General features: G+C 37.6%; 1 protein-coding gene across 2 annotated transcripts in view; it reads right to left on the bottom strand.

Moving 5' to 3' along the window:
• The window catches only part of LOC134802928 (protein daughterless), a 182,602-nt gene that overhangs the window by 126,647 nt on the left and 39,102 nt on the right, over nt 1-16,853 (bottom strand). The window contains exons 2-3 of one of the 2 annotated variants that reach the window (XM_063775653.1): nt 14,272-14,324; nt 3,397-3,492 (exon numbers count right to left, since the gene is read on the bottom strand). In XM_063775653.1, coding sequence (XP_063631723.1) covers nt 3,397-3,492; nt 14,272-14,324 — 149 coding nt within the window. The remainder of the gene's footprint in view (nt 1-3,396; nt 3,493-14,271; nt 14,325-16,853) is intronic. The other variant, XM_063775655.1, reaches the window with a different exon arrangement.

Here is a 16,853-nt window from a genome sequence, read left to right as displayed (position 1 = left end):
CTTGCAAGTTTCTTTTAATGGAAAAGGTGGCAATAAGTCAATGTTTTGAAATATATGATCGAATTAAGTTTTAGGAACCTAATCACTCTAATCAGTCTAATTACCGAATTTTTAGGTAGGTATCTAAGTATGTACTTCAAAAAAGGAGTGTACAAGTTTAAAATGTTCGGTAACGCGCATGTCACAAGCATGCTAGTGTTACGCCTGTTACACGCGTTCATAACCTAAAGCCCGCTCCACACTCGTGCGCGAATTGCGGCGCGAAGCCGTGAGGCGAGCGGGCTTTAAGGGGCCCACTGATTGACAGTCCGCCGGACGGTATCGGCCTGTCAGTTGTTCGGAACTATCAAAATTTTGTTCTAACTGACAGGCCGATACCGTCCGGCGACCTGTTAATCAGTGGGCCCCTTTAGGGCAATAAAAAAAACCGGGCAAGTGCGAGTCGGACTCGCGCACGAAGGGTTCCGTACCATAATGCAAAAAAAAAAAAAAACGAAAAAAAAGCAAAAAAAAAAAACGGTCACCCATCCAAGTACTGACCACTCCCGACGTTGCTTAACTTTGGTCAATAATCACGTTTGTTGTATGGGAGCCCCATTTAAATCTTTATTTTATTTTGTTTTTAGTATTTGTTGTTATAGCGGCAACAGAAATACATCATCTGTGAAAATTTCAACTGTCTAGCTATCACGGTTCGTGAGATACAGCCTGGTGACAGACGGACGGACGGACGGACGGACGGACGGACAGCGAAGTCTTAGTAATAGGGTCCCGTTTTACCCTTTGGGTACGGAACCCTAAAAATCGACAATCGTTCTAGAAGTGAAACATCAAGTTCTTATGGACGATATAATAATACAAAATTGATATGTAATGAATTTATAACTTATATGTGTCGTATCTGCCTGGTATAGAACTTTTTACAATTATTTTCAATTGTGTCATCAATATTTCATTTAATAACTATAGGACCATACAACAAGGAATAATTTAAAGACCAAGCAAAGAGGAACTACTGTTATTGTTTATTTATCAATACGTTAGTTCAGCGGTCGGCAACCTTTTAGCAGCCAAGGGCCAATAGTAGTTAACGGAGGTGACGCGGGCCGTACTTTGTTAATATTTATGACTTTATGAGACATTGTCCTATGTCACTATTACATACAAAATAGCCAAGGCGCCTCTCGGGCCGCAAGTGACAGTTTCGCGAGCGGCATGCGGCCCGCGGGCCGCAGGTTGCCGACCGCAGCGTTAGTTGAATGAAATCACGCGCGTGCGCATTTAGCAACATATCGTACACGGGTACGTTCGTACGTTATCGTAAACTCCCACAAGGAGGATAAGGCACGTCGCGACCTACAGGCTTACTTATGGACCATAGTCTAATAAAACATGGTCTTCAATTCCCAGAGTGACACGGGCCTACGTCACAACAACATGGCCGCTATATATAGCGCTATCGCATATTATCATATAGCGCTGTCGCATGATGACGTAGGCCTGTGTCAGTTAGGTGACCTAGAAAAGACGGGAATGGAGTACCAGGCGGAGTATATTATTATACCATGTTATGGACTACGAAGTTTGTTATACTTGTCATCAGAGCAAAGTCTATGTTATAGAACTTATAGAAGAGCTAAGTCCGTCAAGATGTATCTGCAATTCTGCCCCGACTTTGACAGAACCAAGAACCATGTAAAGAAATTTGACATTTATGATGACATTTCCATACTTTGCCATTGCAAATAGACATTTGCAATTTAGCTTTATCCAACTCTACAATCTCATACCTATTTCATATTTATATTCGCATTTTGCATACCTATTCTTGGCGTTGTCTTTGTTTATTATTGTTATTATTTGACGATCATTCTCAGGTGAAATTTTTCATATTATGTATAATTAATGAAATTAATTTATTCGGATTATCTTGCTATTATTTAAATTTATTTCTGACGATAACAATATAGATTCTTATAAATTGACATTGATGTAATTTGTACTGTAATCATATGTTGTGAAATATGTAAATCTAATCTAATCATACAACATCGCCAATTCCGCATGTCAACAATTCATAATTGTTGTAGATCGCGCTATCGACTTTTTCTGCATTTTAGCTTTGGGGCTATAATTAGGGGGGGGGGGGGGGGGGGTCAAAAATAGATGACGTAATTTATGGACAGCCTTTTTTTCATTTTATTACAAGAGGAAAAAACAGGACAATCTACTTACAAATTACAAACTATGTAGTAGGTACCTACTTACGTGTACTCGAACATCACTAAATAGTAAATACTTAAACAACACATACTAAATCAAAAATGATTGAAAATTTGAAAATATAGGTACTTTAAAAGCCACACACTACGACGACATTCAATTACTTAGTCACAAATAAAACCAACCTGTCAAAAAAACAAAGCGTGTGCCAAAAATCAACAATTTCTGATTCAATTGTTGTTATCCTAAAAAAATCAAAGCAAGTGCTAAAAACAGGTGCTGAAAATCAACAAAAAGTGCTAAGAAACATGGTGAGATAACGAATGATAGGAAAGGAACAGCGATGTCCACGCTATCTGTAATGAATGGTGATTTGGTGAATGAGGATTTTGGATATTGTCTACATCTACTCGTATAGCTCAATTCGGAAATAGAAGAAGAAAGGTATTTAAGCGGGAGAGAGGTGTTCATCAGAGGTTAAAGGAATTCTGTGAATGCGACTACAACTAAATAAATAGAATAAAATTATTGGAAAGTAAAGCGGATCACAGAATTAATTAATGATGACGATGTTCTGTGGATGGATGATGTCACAACAACTAGTTAATGGTGGTAAAGAATGAAAGCGTTCAACATCAACTCTAGATGCAAAGAGTCCTCACCTCACCCATTGTGGTAGTCTACTAGTCGTAGGGCAACTGTCGTTGGACATGGAAAGTCTACTTTATGGTAGAGGGTTCAAGACAAGAAATGAGGAAGAGGCCTACGATGTACAAGGATAACAATGAAAGTATTCAACAACTACATCTGCATGCTGCAGGTGTCACCGCTCTTGGTGGTTAACGTTGGATACCTTCTATTTGATAAGGATAGTATAATTTACTGTGTACAAGGGTGCAGTAAAGCAAGGAATTTGTGATGGAACAGCGACTTAACGGTGAGAAACAATAAAACGTTCAACTCCTAGGATGCTCCTGCGGAGGCACGTCTGCATGTTGGTGGTGTTGGAGATGCCATCAGTCTTAGTGGTGGCCGATAGTTGTGCACCTTCCATTGGACAAGCAGTCTATTCTACGGTAGGGTGCAGGACAAGGAATGAGTGAGAGGACCAGCAACTTAACGGTGATAACTATGAAAGCGTTCAACATCGACAACTCCTAGGATGCTCCTCACCCATTGCGGAGGCACGTCTGCGTGTTGGTGGTGTTGGAGATGCCGTCGGTCCTGGTGGTGGCCGTTGGGCGCGGCGCAGGTCGCCGCCACGCCGTACTACGTGCAAACGTGAGGTTAGTGACAAGAACAGTGGTAAGTGACATGGGGAAAAATTTGTTGTTGGTTGGAACTGAATGAAGATTTAACCTTTCCGACGCCAACGATGGATATATCCCAACAGCAGGTCCATTGCCAAAGACGGATTAATCTGTCACTGACCACAGAGCAACATAGACCTACGTGCAAATGCATAAAGTTCAATTTGAGTTTTGACACTTCGGTGACGTGGCGTCCGAGTGACAGCTTTTGTTTGACATGGCGTCGAAGAGGTTAAAAGTATGTATAAAAGGTGTGGTTAGTAAGAATAGTCAGTATGATAATTTTAATATACAGTGTGACAGAAATTGCCAATGGTATTACCATTGTGAATTTGTGATTGTGCATTTATAATAAGATGATGTATTTGTACTGTACAGGGGGCCTAGTCAAGATGATAGTCGTGCATCGATAAACGCCGATCGACAAGAAAAAAATGTTTCGGGATGACAGATGCAACGAAAAATCACGTGATCATCTCCATACATTATTTCACTTTCGAGTGGCGTTTTCTATCAACGATTTTCATTTAGCTAATGTTCTAGGACTTCTAGGTAGACAATACAGTCTACACGAAAAACTTAATAGTTTTAATTGTCAGCTATATCCCTATATCAAACCAATGTCTATCAATATCGACTTATAGTAAATACAACAATATTAGCCGACCTTCGTCAAGTGTTACATCTTTAGTTAGTTGTTTTATAAAAATAAAAAAAAATTCCCGAAGACAAAGGTTATACCTATCAGTTTCAAAGGACCTAAGCCATGAAACCTTGCACTATCCACCAATATAAAGTAAAAGGGTGTTTAAAAAACGCCCTTCCCTTATCGCCAGTACCTTAAGGGTCGTAAAAAGGAAGCACAATGTAACCCTACAATAGTACAGAAGGCTCACTTCGTATTAAACCTAAGTGCCCAATTTCATGATACTTATACAGGGTGGAAAGGCACGACGATCCTTTCCGGAAATGGGAGATAGTTTAGCCTAAGCTCTATATTTTCTCCATAGAAACTATGTTAATATGGGCAACCGTTTCTAAATTATGACCTTTTAAACATCCACGCAAAAAACTACTTTGTTCTAACCCTAACAGGTGACAGGGTCAATGAACTTACTTGTAAACAATCAGTATTCGACAGGAAATTATGCTAATTTGTTGCCATCTAACCATTTTTAGGTCTGCTTACAGCACGGTAAGAATCATTGCAGGATTTTCGCTTTCTTAGTGGTTCCACTTGTTCAATACTTGAATGAAATAGTTATGTTATTCCTTAATATTAATAATTCTAACCACAACATTGTTTACAACGACAGTTCAAATGGTGACATTGACAACCACTCAAAAGTACGCAATCGTCTTATAAATATCTCTGGTTTCCTTGACTGATAAAAAGGTTTTAGTTTCTTAACACGTTTCACAAAATTATTTTCGAATAATTGGAAACTATTTAAAATAATAAAAAATTACATGTAGGTTGTGTTAGTTGCACCAAATGAACTTGCAAAAATGAAATACTAAGAATAAATCAAGAATAAATACTTCTTCAATACCAAACTAACAAACCTTCTTGCGTGGTAGGAAATAGACAAGACGTCTGATGTTTGAAATTAAATTTTCATTGAACTATACTTATCGAATGTCATATTCTTCAAATAAAAATGTTAGATGCTCGTGGCTATTTAAATTTGTGGGGCTGTGTAAAAGATATGGTGTACCAAACCAAACGGAATGTGAAACTGCGGACGAAATGAGACAAAGGCTAATTGGTGCTTTCTGCGGAGGATAAATGACGAAGAGCATACACTATATCGCATGTGCATCGACATACTCGGGTACGGGCTGCGGCGGCGTTGTAATACACGGAGGTACATTTGAACACCGTATGTGAAAAGAAGATAGTATTAAATATTGGAAAAAAGTAATTATCTAAGAAAGTAATAAAATTGTTTGTAATATTTTTGCATGCATTTGATTTATTTGACATTTATGCGTCATTCATACATCATTGCGATACTGTCAACGATCGGAAAAAAGTGTAAAGTCCCGAGCTTTCCCGACGGAGATCCTTAATCTAGCCGTCATGTGCACATGCTATAGGGTTATCACCACAGTTAAAAAGTAGTATTTTTGCAATTTTTATTTTTTACTCAATTAACGATTCTTACCATTACCAATAGTCTCTGTATCACTTAAACGACCTAATACTTCCGGGAAGGATCGTCGTGCCTTTCCACCCTGTATTAGTTATCCAAACCTAAACTGGCATCTAGTCTTTACAAATTAAGTCAAAATAAATTCAAAATTATTGACCGACGTGGTCCCAAATTTGTCCTAGTTGTTGAATATTGTATCCCATTTTTTACAGTAGGTACTTAATGTAAATTTTTGTCCAAGCTAGCATACTGTAGAATTTAGCCACCGTTTAGAATTTAGCCAGCCAGCGTTTATAATTTAGCCAGCCAGCGTCACATCTGGATCACTTAAGAGAATCTAAATTTAATTAAGTATCTAAAGTAAATATTTACAAGATGATATAAAATTATCCATGAGGTCCCAAGATACTCCCATGTGGCACCGTATGTCCTTATGTCTTTCTTCTAGTTGATGAAGAAAAGGTAATTAACAGTGTCAAATGCATTAGAAAAATCTCTGGTTTATTGCACTACGATTTTTAAAGCCAAATCCCAAGAATATGTTTATTTAAATGCCTAAAAAAATAAGTCCTTGTCCACTCAGTAGCAGAAGTTGCTAAGCGGGCCAGGTGTTAAATGATCTTGACGAGAATAAGAGAGTCAGCCGCATTCGAACAATGAGATACGTCAAATATTGAATCGATATGGATCGGATATGTCAGTGTCAAACAAGTGTCATAAGTGACGTTTCTTCAAACACAAACTTCACTTTCGACACTTGTTTGACACTGACATATCCGATACATATCGTTTAAATATCTAATATTTGAGGTATCTCATTGTTCGAAATTCGAATACAGCTGGCAGTCAAGGTAATTTTGAACACCTCGCCCGCTTAGCAACTTCTGCTGCTGACTGTCCAAGCAGACCTACTGTAGAATTTGGCCTGCCTATCCAGATCACTTAAGTGAATGCGACAGTAAAAACGGTCGTCGACCTTTAGTTTTATGTCCGCAGTTCGGGACATGTCCCCGGCTTATGGCTTCTTGTAGTCCTCTTTTAAGACGGAAATTATCTTCCTATAGGAAGGTAGTCAATAATAGCCAACCAGACTTAGGAGATTTTTACCAAAAAACATCATCACAGAGACAGACCAAACAAATTTTGCGCCCGACTTGGCACTTATTGGCTTGGCACTTGGCACTCTCACGCCTTGACAATATGGGCGTGTTCAGATATTTATGAGCACCTTGGTCGCGCCGATATATCTGATGGCGACTGTACAAATAACAATCAATAAACAAAAGGCATTTTTCTTCTCTCAAATAAAAGAAAAAAATGCCTTATTTCGATTCCTATTAAAGTGTTTTCTTGTTAAAACGAATCGCTTGTAATTTCCGATCAAAAGTCAGTACTAACAGCTTAATTACGCAGAACCCGTCCGTATGTCCGCCCGATATACCGAACCACCCAAACCTGTCCGTGACAATGCGGCAGATGTTTAGTAATCCCTCACGATAATACACTATAGTTCAATAAAAACGGTTCACTTTGACTAGATTTTTTTAAAGATAAAGACCGGATTTTAGCGCACTTAAGTGGATGCTACGAGTACAAAGTAAAAACTTGTAGATATATTTTAAAAATGCAAACTAGTTCTGTTTGATGAGGGTTATTGTACTGAAAGAACAAGAGTAAAGACTGATAATAAATGATAAATAAAAGCTGATAAACATTCCTACACATCGCTTTAATTGTAAAGTAATGATGTAGTTATTTTTAAAAGCATCTATTAAATAGATCATTAATAAAGGAGACAGAACTGCACGCTTTTAGATACTCGTTGTGCTGGTAAAACCTCGAGTTTCGGGACTCGAATGGACTCTATTTATTTAGGGTTCCGTACTCAAAGGGTAAAAACGGGACCCTATTACTAAGATTCCGCTGCCCGTCTGTCTGTCTGTCTCCAGGCTGTATCTCATGAACCGTGATAGCTACAGTGAAATTGTTCTAACATCACATATTTGACAGTTACAAATTGACCCTTAGGTATATATATGACTTTGAGGCTATCAGTTAAACGGTAGATAGGCAAAATATTACACTAGCCATTTTGCGTTCTAGACCGTCCGCGACTATACCTTCCACTCTAGACTTAGAATAAATTGTTTTGAGTCTCTAATCCTCCTAGGGTTGCCAGATGGTCGGGATTTGGCGGGATTTTCCCGATTTTTAGCATGTGTTCCCGATTCCCGACAAAGTGTAAACTGTCCCGAAAAACAGCTTCACGTTTTAAAACAATAATTTCAAGCTCCGAACTGTCGTCGAGCGAGCGAGCTGACGTAGTGCCAATAATGTAAAATATCGTTGTTTTTAATACAATTACTTTAATTTGAATGTTTTTTTTTCCCGACTTATATGTCCTAAAATCCCGAAAAAAATCTATTGTTTCCCGATAATAGCGCCTTTCGATCTGGCAACCCTAAATCCTCCAGACACAGTTTATCTTTATGAACCCACACGCTACATATACAAAGTACAGTCGCACACGTTATCCTCCGTCTTCCGTTTTATGTAGGGTTGTCAATTGCCATATATGGAAAAATGGAATACCCTAAGTCCGGACATCACCCTAAAAATCCTGTCATTTCTTGGACGATCATCCGCATATCGAAGTTTTTTTATTTGCTGTAGCTACAAAAGCCACCATAATAGCAAAAAGAATAGATAGTATAGAGGGGTCCTGTCATTGTAAATTTTGTAGTCACAGTAAATTTACTGCCATCTATCGACACACGACTAAAACTCAAAATGAAAACGTATAAAGTTATCAAAAAATGTATATATATGGATAAATGATTTTATTATTTTTATATCATTTTGATCCATGTTCATTCAACTAATATCTATGTGTTAAAATTGTTAAATATGAAACGGTGTCGTCACGCCATCTAGCCGAGGATAGGCTAAAGGTGTGTGCGCCATCTATTCGAGAATGACTTTTGCTTCAATTCCGAGGCACGTTTTTTCCTTAGACTTTATTCGTCTTATACGAAGTTAGATATGTCTTTGATAATAGTAAAGGCACCAATAATGAGACAATTAAGATAAAAATTGGAGTACCTACATATTTTTAATATTTCATTGACACATGTAAAATTTCTACCGCTTTGCGCGTTAATAGTTGAATGTCTTATTCATCATCCTTTATGTTTTTGACGTGTTTAATGAAAGATACTGTAATTGTAATTGGTTTCAACATAATAAAAAAATTTAAACTATGTTTTTTCTCGAGTCATAGGCAGTATGGCACCATTTATTTTAAAACAAACAAAAATTGATGAAACGCAAACTTAAGCAGCTCTGTGGCTCTTGTTTAAGATAAAATGTTGCCAGTGTTTAAAAATTTATAATAAATATTTATTTTACAGGTTTTATGGTATAATACGTCACATTATTGGTGCCACGCCATCCATCATAGGGGTATCTATAAATTATGCTGTAGCTACAACCCTGACGAGGAAGAAAAAAACCTGACAAGTCAGGGTAAATCCTGAAGTATGGCAACCCTATTACAAGCTACATAATATAGATACAAGTACAGTCGCACACATTATCCTCCGTCTTCCGTTTTATGGCCGCCAGACTCTTTGTACAGTCACGCCCAGATTTACGATCTCTTACGAAATATACATATTTAATGACGCTAACGTTGCGTCTTTTATTGGGACTTAGTTTTGTGTCACCGAAGAGGATGAGTATTGGGAGTTTAATGCTTTTGTGAATACTGTAGAGCAGCGGTCGGCAACCTTTTAGCAGCCAAGGGCCACATAGTAGTTAACGGAGGTGACGCGGGCCGTACTTTGTTAATATTTATGACTTTATGAGACATTGTCGTTTGTCACTATTACATACAACATAGCCAAGGCGCCTCTCGGGCCGCAAGTGACAGTTTCGCGAGCCGCATGCGGCCCGCGGGCCGCAGGTTGCCGACCGCAGCTGTAGAGTGATGAAATTATAGTTTATGGAATTAGATTCTCGTCATAAATTTAGATTTTAGATGATCCATATTACTATAGACAGACGACCTTGTTCAGGCCACCGGAGGACGCTGGATGCGGGTCGCTTCCAACCGGTACGAATGGAGGTCCAAGGGGGAGGCCTATGTTCAGCAGTGGACGTCTTATGGCTGAGATGATGATGATGATGATGATGATATTACTACACCTTATAAAACAAAGTCCCCCGCCGCGTCTGTCTGTTTTTGTGTTTTTATGTTCGCCATTAACTTAAAAACTACTGAACGGATTTTCATGCGGGTTTCACCTGTCGATAGAGTGATCCTTGAGGAAGGTTTGTGTATAATTTGTTAACCCGTGCAAAGCCGGAGCGGGTCGCTAGTTAATATTATAAATGCGAAACCGTGTATATTTGTCTTTTAGTTCTTCACGCTTAAACTGCTTAACCGTTTCACTTGAAATTTGGTATAGTTAGAGACAGTTAACGGTCACTTTTTACGGTAACTCTAAATATCAAAATATTCGTAATTTACATCTAAATATACACTATAACACAATTGAGATGTGAAGTACTTAAGCACCTGTTTCCGACATAATCAGACATGTCAGCTCTGACAGCATTTCAAACCATCCTGTAAGCGATCAAACCCGTAGCGACACCTGTCTATCCGGCGAGTACAGGTACCCACTTTAATTGCACTAAACACAGCCCTCACGTCAGTCTAGGACCGTGGCAAAAACATGTCCTGTGGTAAACCTACAGATACATTATTATTTATTATGAGCCCATATTGTTCCACTGTTGGGCAAAGGCCTCCCTCTTATTCTTCCACGTATCCCTATCCTCAGAAGTCTCCCACCAGTCTCTGTCAAAAGCGTCAAGCTCGTCCCGCTCCCGCCCCGCCATCTCCGACGAGGTCTACCGTGACGCCTTACAATTTGTGGGACCCAACGGGTGGCTGTTTTGGCCCACAGGTCTTCTGGCATACGGCTGACATGTCCTGCCCAATCCCATTTGAGCTTGGCGGCAGTTTTAGCTACATCAGTTAATAATAATAATATTCTTTATTGTGCACAATGAAAACATGATTAAATACAGCAAATTAACATAAATAAAAAACTAAGCAACAACAGGCGGTCTTATCGCTAAAGAGCGATCTCTTCCAGACAACCTTCAGGTAGTAGAAATTATCGAAGGGAAGAAATAAGTATAAGGGTAGCAAAAATAAATGAAGTGCAAGATCAGGAAAAAAAAAAAAAAAAAAAAACCAGCACAACTAAATATATAACAATATGAATACATACATTAAAGAGATATATAAATAAATAAATATATAAATAAATAAATACATATATACATACATATATCACACAACACAGAATCAGACAGACAGACAGAATCTAATTATTAGCGAGTTTGAGGAAGTGACAGATAGTGAATTTTGAGTTGAGCCTTAAAAATGGGAAGCGATTTAGCATGTCTTAGCTCAGACGGCAGAGCATTCCACAACCGAATCGCTTGGAAGGTAAAAGAACCGTTATAGAATTTAGAAGAAGAAGAAATTTGGGCAAGCAGATAGTTCTGGGAGCATCTTAAAGAAGAGAGGTATTTGAAACGCTCCTTCAGGTAGATAGGGGTAGAGGGGTTGAAGAGAATACCGTACAGGTGAGCAAGAATGTGAGAATTGCGTCGCAAACGTATGGGGAGCCACTTGAGCTGCGAACGGTAATACGAGACGTGGTCATATTTTCGCAAGCCATAAATGAACCGGATGCATAGATTTTGAAGACGTTCGAGTTTATTTAGTTGCTCTACAGAAAGATCGGGATGGCTGATATCCGCATAATCTAAAATGGGGAGAAGCAGAGCATGAGCAAGCGCAATTTTGGTAGCGAGCGGTAGAAAGTTACGAAGCCGCCGTAGGGATCCTACAGCAGCAAACATTTTCCTACTAACCTCATTGATCTGGGGAATCCAAGATAGAGTACGGTCCATAATTATGCCTAAATTTTTAACTTGAAACGAATAAGGAATCTGTGTGCCGTTAAATAAAATCGTAGGTAAATTAGAAAAATCTATTCGGGAGATTAATTTTGAACTACCTATAATTATTGCTTGCGTTTTAGATGGATTGACAATGAGACCATAGCGATGACTCCAGTCTAAAATGTTTTCTAAATCAATATTTGTAGTATTAATAACGGATGGAAGATCGTCAAGCACACCCTGAGAATAAATTTGTAAATCATCAGCATACAAGTGATAAGAAGAGACGATGTTACTGGTGATGGAATTAATAAATTAGTTATTCCAGTTTTGGAACGTAGTATTGTATTTTTAATGCGATCGGTTAATTTCACGCTCAGAATACTAGTATTCCATGGCTCGCTGACAAACCTTGAGTTTGGATAGTATTCAATTATGCCATTAAAATTATACAAATATAGTCAAAATCAATTTTGTCGCGAAAAATTTAGACACGAATGGTCGATCTCAAATACAAACTATTTTCGTTGCTAGAAATTGTAAAACAAATAAATTAGAACCAATAGAAGATTTACATACAAAATTTCTACTTGCTCTAATTTCTGTGCATTACAATTTTTAGTAAAACATTATTACAAAAACAACTAAATAGTACCAGACAGACATTTAGTTCTTCAGTACATGTTTCATACAATTTAAGCATGCCGTTTTAATATTAGTGTAACTTCAATTGTATAAAAACTTTTTGGCTTATGACGGCGAGTTCATGTGACTCTTAAAATACAATTTAGTTACTATATAAACACAGAATAACACAAACAGTAATAACACTAACACATCCAGTAATATTCACTACCTACACTTTATAAAACAAAGTCCCCCGCCGCGTCTGTCTGTCTGTATGTTCGCAATAAACTCCAAAACAATTGAACGGATTTTCATGCGGATTTCACCTATCAATAGAGTGATTCTTGAGGAAGGTTTAGGTGTATAATTTGCAAATTGGTTGAACTATCTGTGCAAAGCCGGAGCGGTTCGCTAGAAACTTAATAATTCAACCCTCAATATGCAAAAACAGCAGTTTTTACCGAAACAGCGGTATATCGTGATTTATCCCTTGTAAACGCTGAGCCGGCGCCCTTTTTCATGTTTCCTTTTTATCCCATTTCTTTATGGAACTATGTTTTTCCCTCGTTGGGAAATTGTAAGAAATAGGTAGGTTCTATCCTTTATAAGGGTTTTTGAAGTGAAAACTTCTTTAGCGGCGCTGGAGTGGGCACTTTTTGAGGTAGGGAAAAAATGATAAACTCGAGGCAGCGTAAGGCGATCACGTGACCGTAACGTTTAGGTGGCATTTAAATCAATAAAGAAAAACTCAATGACATTACATGAAAAAGGTTCTAATCTTGTACGGGTTGAAATACGAGGATCTGACAGTTACATTCTAACTTTATATCACTCAAATATAATTCAATAAAGCTAAATCTTCATGAAATCGCTAGTAAAAGTGAACTCTAGTACTGGTGAATAAAACTCAAAATATCATGACCAAATATATTTAGATACGAGGTCTGCAAGGTAACTTTACAATGTCTATTCGAATTTTAAACAATTAACGCTACAAATTTGAATTTCGAATTTTAAATAACTCACTGACCAGCAATTTCGGAACTAAAGTTTTTCAATAGAAAGGAGGATGGGTCAATTATGCATAGTGCTGCAGACATTTTGGACTAGTCATTGAGTTTTCACTTCTGTCGGCACTCCCGGAGTGCAACCCGTTGTTTTTTTTCATCTTAACTGAGATATTATAGCGATATTTTTAATGAAAGACGCTAGAAACGAACTTGTTTTAGGGCCGATACAGATGGACTGCAATCAGACTGCCATTTGTATGAGACACTTGGACGCTATAAAAACCAGGCGATTTTATAACATTTGTAGCAAAGATTCATTGGTTGGATGATGTAGTTAGGGTTGCCATACGTCCAGATTTGTCCGGACATGTCAGGATTTTTGACCCTTTGTCCGGATTGCGGCCGGACTTGGCAAGTGTCCGGATTTTTAGGAATGAACTTATAAAAAAAATGTTTACTTACGTGATATATTTATTACAGAGTTTACACACGCCTACGCCAAATCTCTATTACAAGAAATGTCCGGATTTTTACGGTGACGTCAGGATTTTTATCAGGACATTTAATTCTTCCATATGGCAACCCTAGATGTAGTCAAAGACAAATTCATAATTCAAATTTATCTAGCTTCCAATATTTTGTACGAAGTTTATATTTTCTACCTTTAATTAATTTTGGCTATGTGCAAAGTACTGAGGGAACTAAAAAGTACGGAAACGTAACGGAAAAAATATACATTCGCAATCCTACATAAATGTTAACGGTAAAATAACTAATTTATCCTAAGGCTTCCAGGGTGGAATCCACACACATGCAAGTAGCCAATATATTAGTGGTAAAAGGAAACGTTAATTTTATTAACATTTTTTTATTGATGATTTACTATATCTGGATGATGATCTATAAATATTTTAAATTAAATACTCATATAAGTACAAATACATAATAAAATAAACTCACCATTCCATTGTCCATTCCTCCATACGGTGACTGGTAGCCTGCTTTTTCTGTGACTGCAAAAAAACTGCACGTTAATACCAAAATACAGGGCAAAACTATGAAATAATGACGATACTAAAGTAAGCACGCTAAGCACGAATAATTTAGTACATTGACCCGCCGCACAATGGCATTGACCGCCGGCATCATGAGCGGGACAGCAATCTAATTACGCGCGTGCGATAGAGATAGGAAATGGCGGAACATTTGTTCGAAATTCTTCTTGCTTAGCGTCCTTAGTTTAAAGTCGGTACGGAACAATGTAACTTTGCACAGAGAGAGGGCCTCCCGCGAACCACTTTCGACGCATTGCCTCTCTGTCGCACTTGTAAATTCGTACGTAAGTGTGACAGGGAGGCAACACGTCGAACGTCCCTCAGATTTCGCAGTGACAGAATACGGCAGTGCCACCTTAAACGTCAAATTCCTATGAAAATATGACGTTCATAGCGGCACTGTAATACTTTGGTACTTCATCTGTGCAGAGTTAGAAACAGACTATAGGGTTCCGTTTTTGCCATTGTGGCTAAGGAACCCTAAAGGTAGTTTGGTTTCTCGATTGAGGTATGGTGAAGTGTTTCGACTTACCGTTCACGTGTTATGCCATTTGTATTACAATCCTACATTTTTGCTTTAAAATTCGCCCAATGTTTATATGATTCAAAATCTACTTAAATATAATTAACACCCAATTTAACATGTCTACAACTTTTAAGATTAACCAACTGATAAAAATCCTAAATTCAAACCTCATTCTATAGTCCAAAAAATGCTGTACAAGAAAAAAATACAAAAACACGGTGTTACAGGGTTGTCTTTTTTGAGACCGTTGCCCTATAAAGGGTATAATGAATGATTAAGGTAGTGTGTAGTGTCAACTACTGGGACATTTTACCCTAACGCAGATAAGCCCTGAAAAATACGAAAGAATATGTCAAACTGTGTAGCGTAGGTAGATTTTGTAGCAAATTGTGCAAAACAAAACATACGAGTACAACCGCAGACTTTTATTATTAAGGTTGGCCCTGGCTTAGTTATTTAGTAATAATAATAACAAACCAGATTAAATAGAGACCAATGTGGTCCATTATCCGCCAAAAATCAATTGTCCGTAAAATCAGCAAGTATGTAAATCAAATTCTAATCCCATGACAAAAAACATATCAAAATCTCTCTCGTACACATTTGAAATTATCTGAACTGAAAATTATTTATAAATTTTGACGTTACATTTTAAGCCTTCTAAACTAGTGAATAAGGTTGATTTTAGTACGATTTTTTGTGTATAAAAGCCGATCTCTAACAATTTCAACCATCAAGTATTTCTAACAGCTTCTAAAAACTGCAAGTCCATAACAATTGTAGAGTGGTATAGAAAAATGTGACTTAACATTACGAAATAATACTCCTTTTGCCAAATCAATTTGTTGAAGTATGATCCCTTTAACAAGTACTGATTCAACTGACATGGAAATTAGGAATTTCATCTCTATTAAAAAGTTATAAAGTTGTTTTTCCAATGAAATTATAAGTTGAAAGGTCGATAACAATAAAACTAATCCAATAGGGAGATGATAAAAGAGTGTATACTTTTGTGACAACCCTATGTTAACCTCAGTACCAAAAGATCGTATATTATTTAATTTTAATATTAAATTTAGACTTTTTATATCAGAAAGAAGCAGAGTATGAATTAAGCTGTTTCAAGTTTGGTCGGACATAAGATTAAATCTCTTTTGTTAATAAAATTACATTCAAAGCAATTGATTTAATCATTATTTTTTAATACAGGGTATCTATACCACCTCCACACGTTTTGACAGTAGAGAGTAATATATTTGAGGTGTTTTAAAAAATACAGCCAGTCTGAGGCCAGCTGAGAGCCTATCGCGATAACCGAAATACGCAAATAATTGCGGGGATCTTTCTCTTTTACTCCAATAAAGGCGTAATTAGAGTGACAAAGAAAGATGCCCGCAATTTGCGAGCTTCGATTTTCGCGGTTATATCCCTGTTTTCTGTATTAAACAATTCATTATCATAAAAGTGATACATTTCAAGAACTTAAACCTGACGAGCTGCTTTCTTCGTGGACTTTCATGGAAGCATATTTTCATACTATTTGACACCTGTCAAGTGTCAGATAACCAAACCTTGTTATCAAAGAAATCTCGAATCTCTTGAAAAGGCGAGTACTACTAGTTAAGACGAAGTTATGTACAGTCCACGTCAAAGATATGTTTACATTTTGCGCCTTATTACAAACATGTAAGGTGCTAAAGTGTAAACATATGTTTGTAATAAAGGTGAAATAAGGGTACTTATTTTTGATAATCTTGATCTTCAATTAATTGCAACATGATAACGGGGTTTGCTAATATCTCACATGGGCGTAGCCTAACCTGTATATATGAGGTGAGGATCTCGGGAGGGGAAAGCAACGGTCTAGCTTCAATTAGCCCCCCCCCCCCCATTAGTTAAGCTAGTCTAAATCAGCTAAATCGCCGTGCAAGTGACAGGAGGGGCGAAGCCCTGAACGCAGT

This window comes from Cydia splendana, chromosome 25 (assembly GCF_910591565.1).
Source record: "Cydia splendana chromosome 25, ilCydSple1.2, whole genome shotgun sequence".
NCBI lineage: Eukaryota > Metazoa > Arthropoda > Insecta > Lepidoptera > Tortricidae > Cydia > Cydia splendana.
Note: the sequence above shows the minus strand (reverse complement) of the source record. Positions and strands in the feature narration are given on the sequence as shown.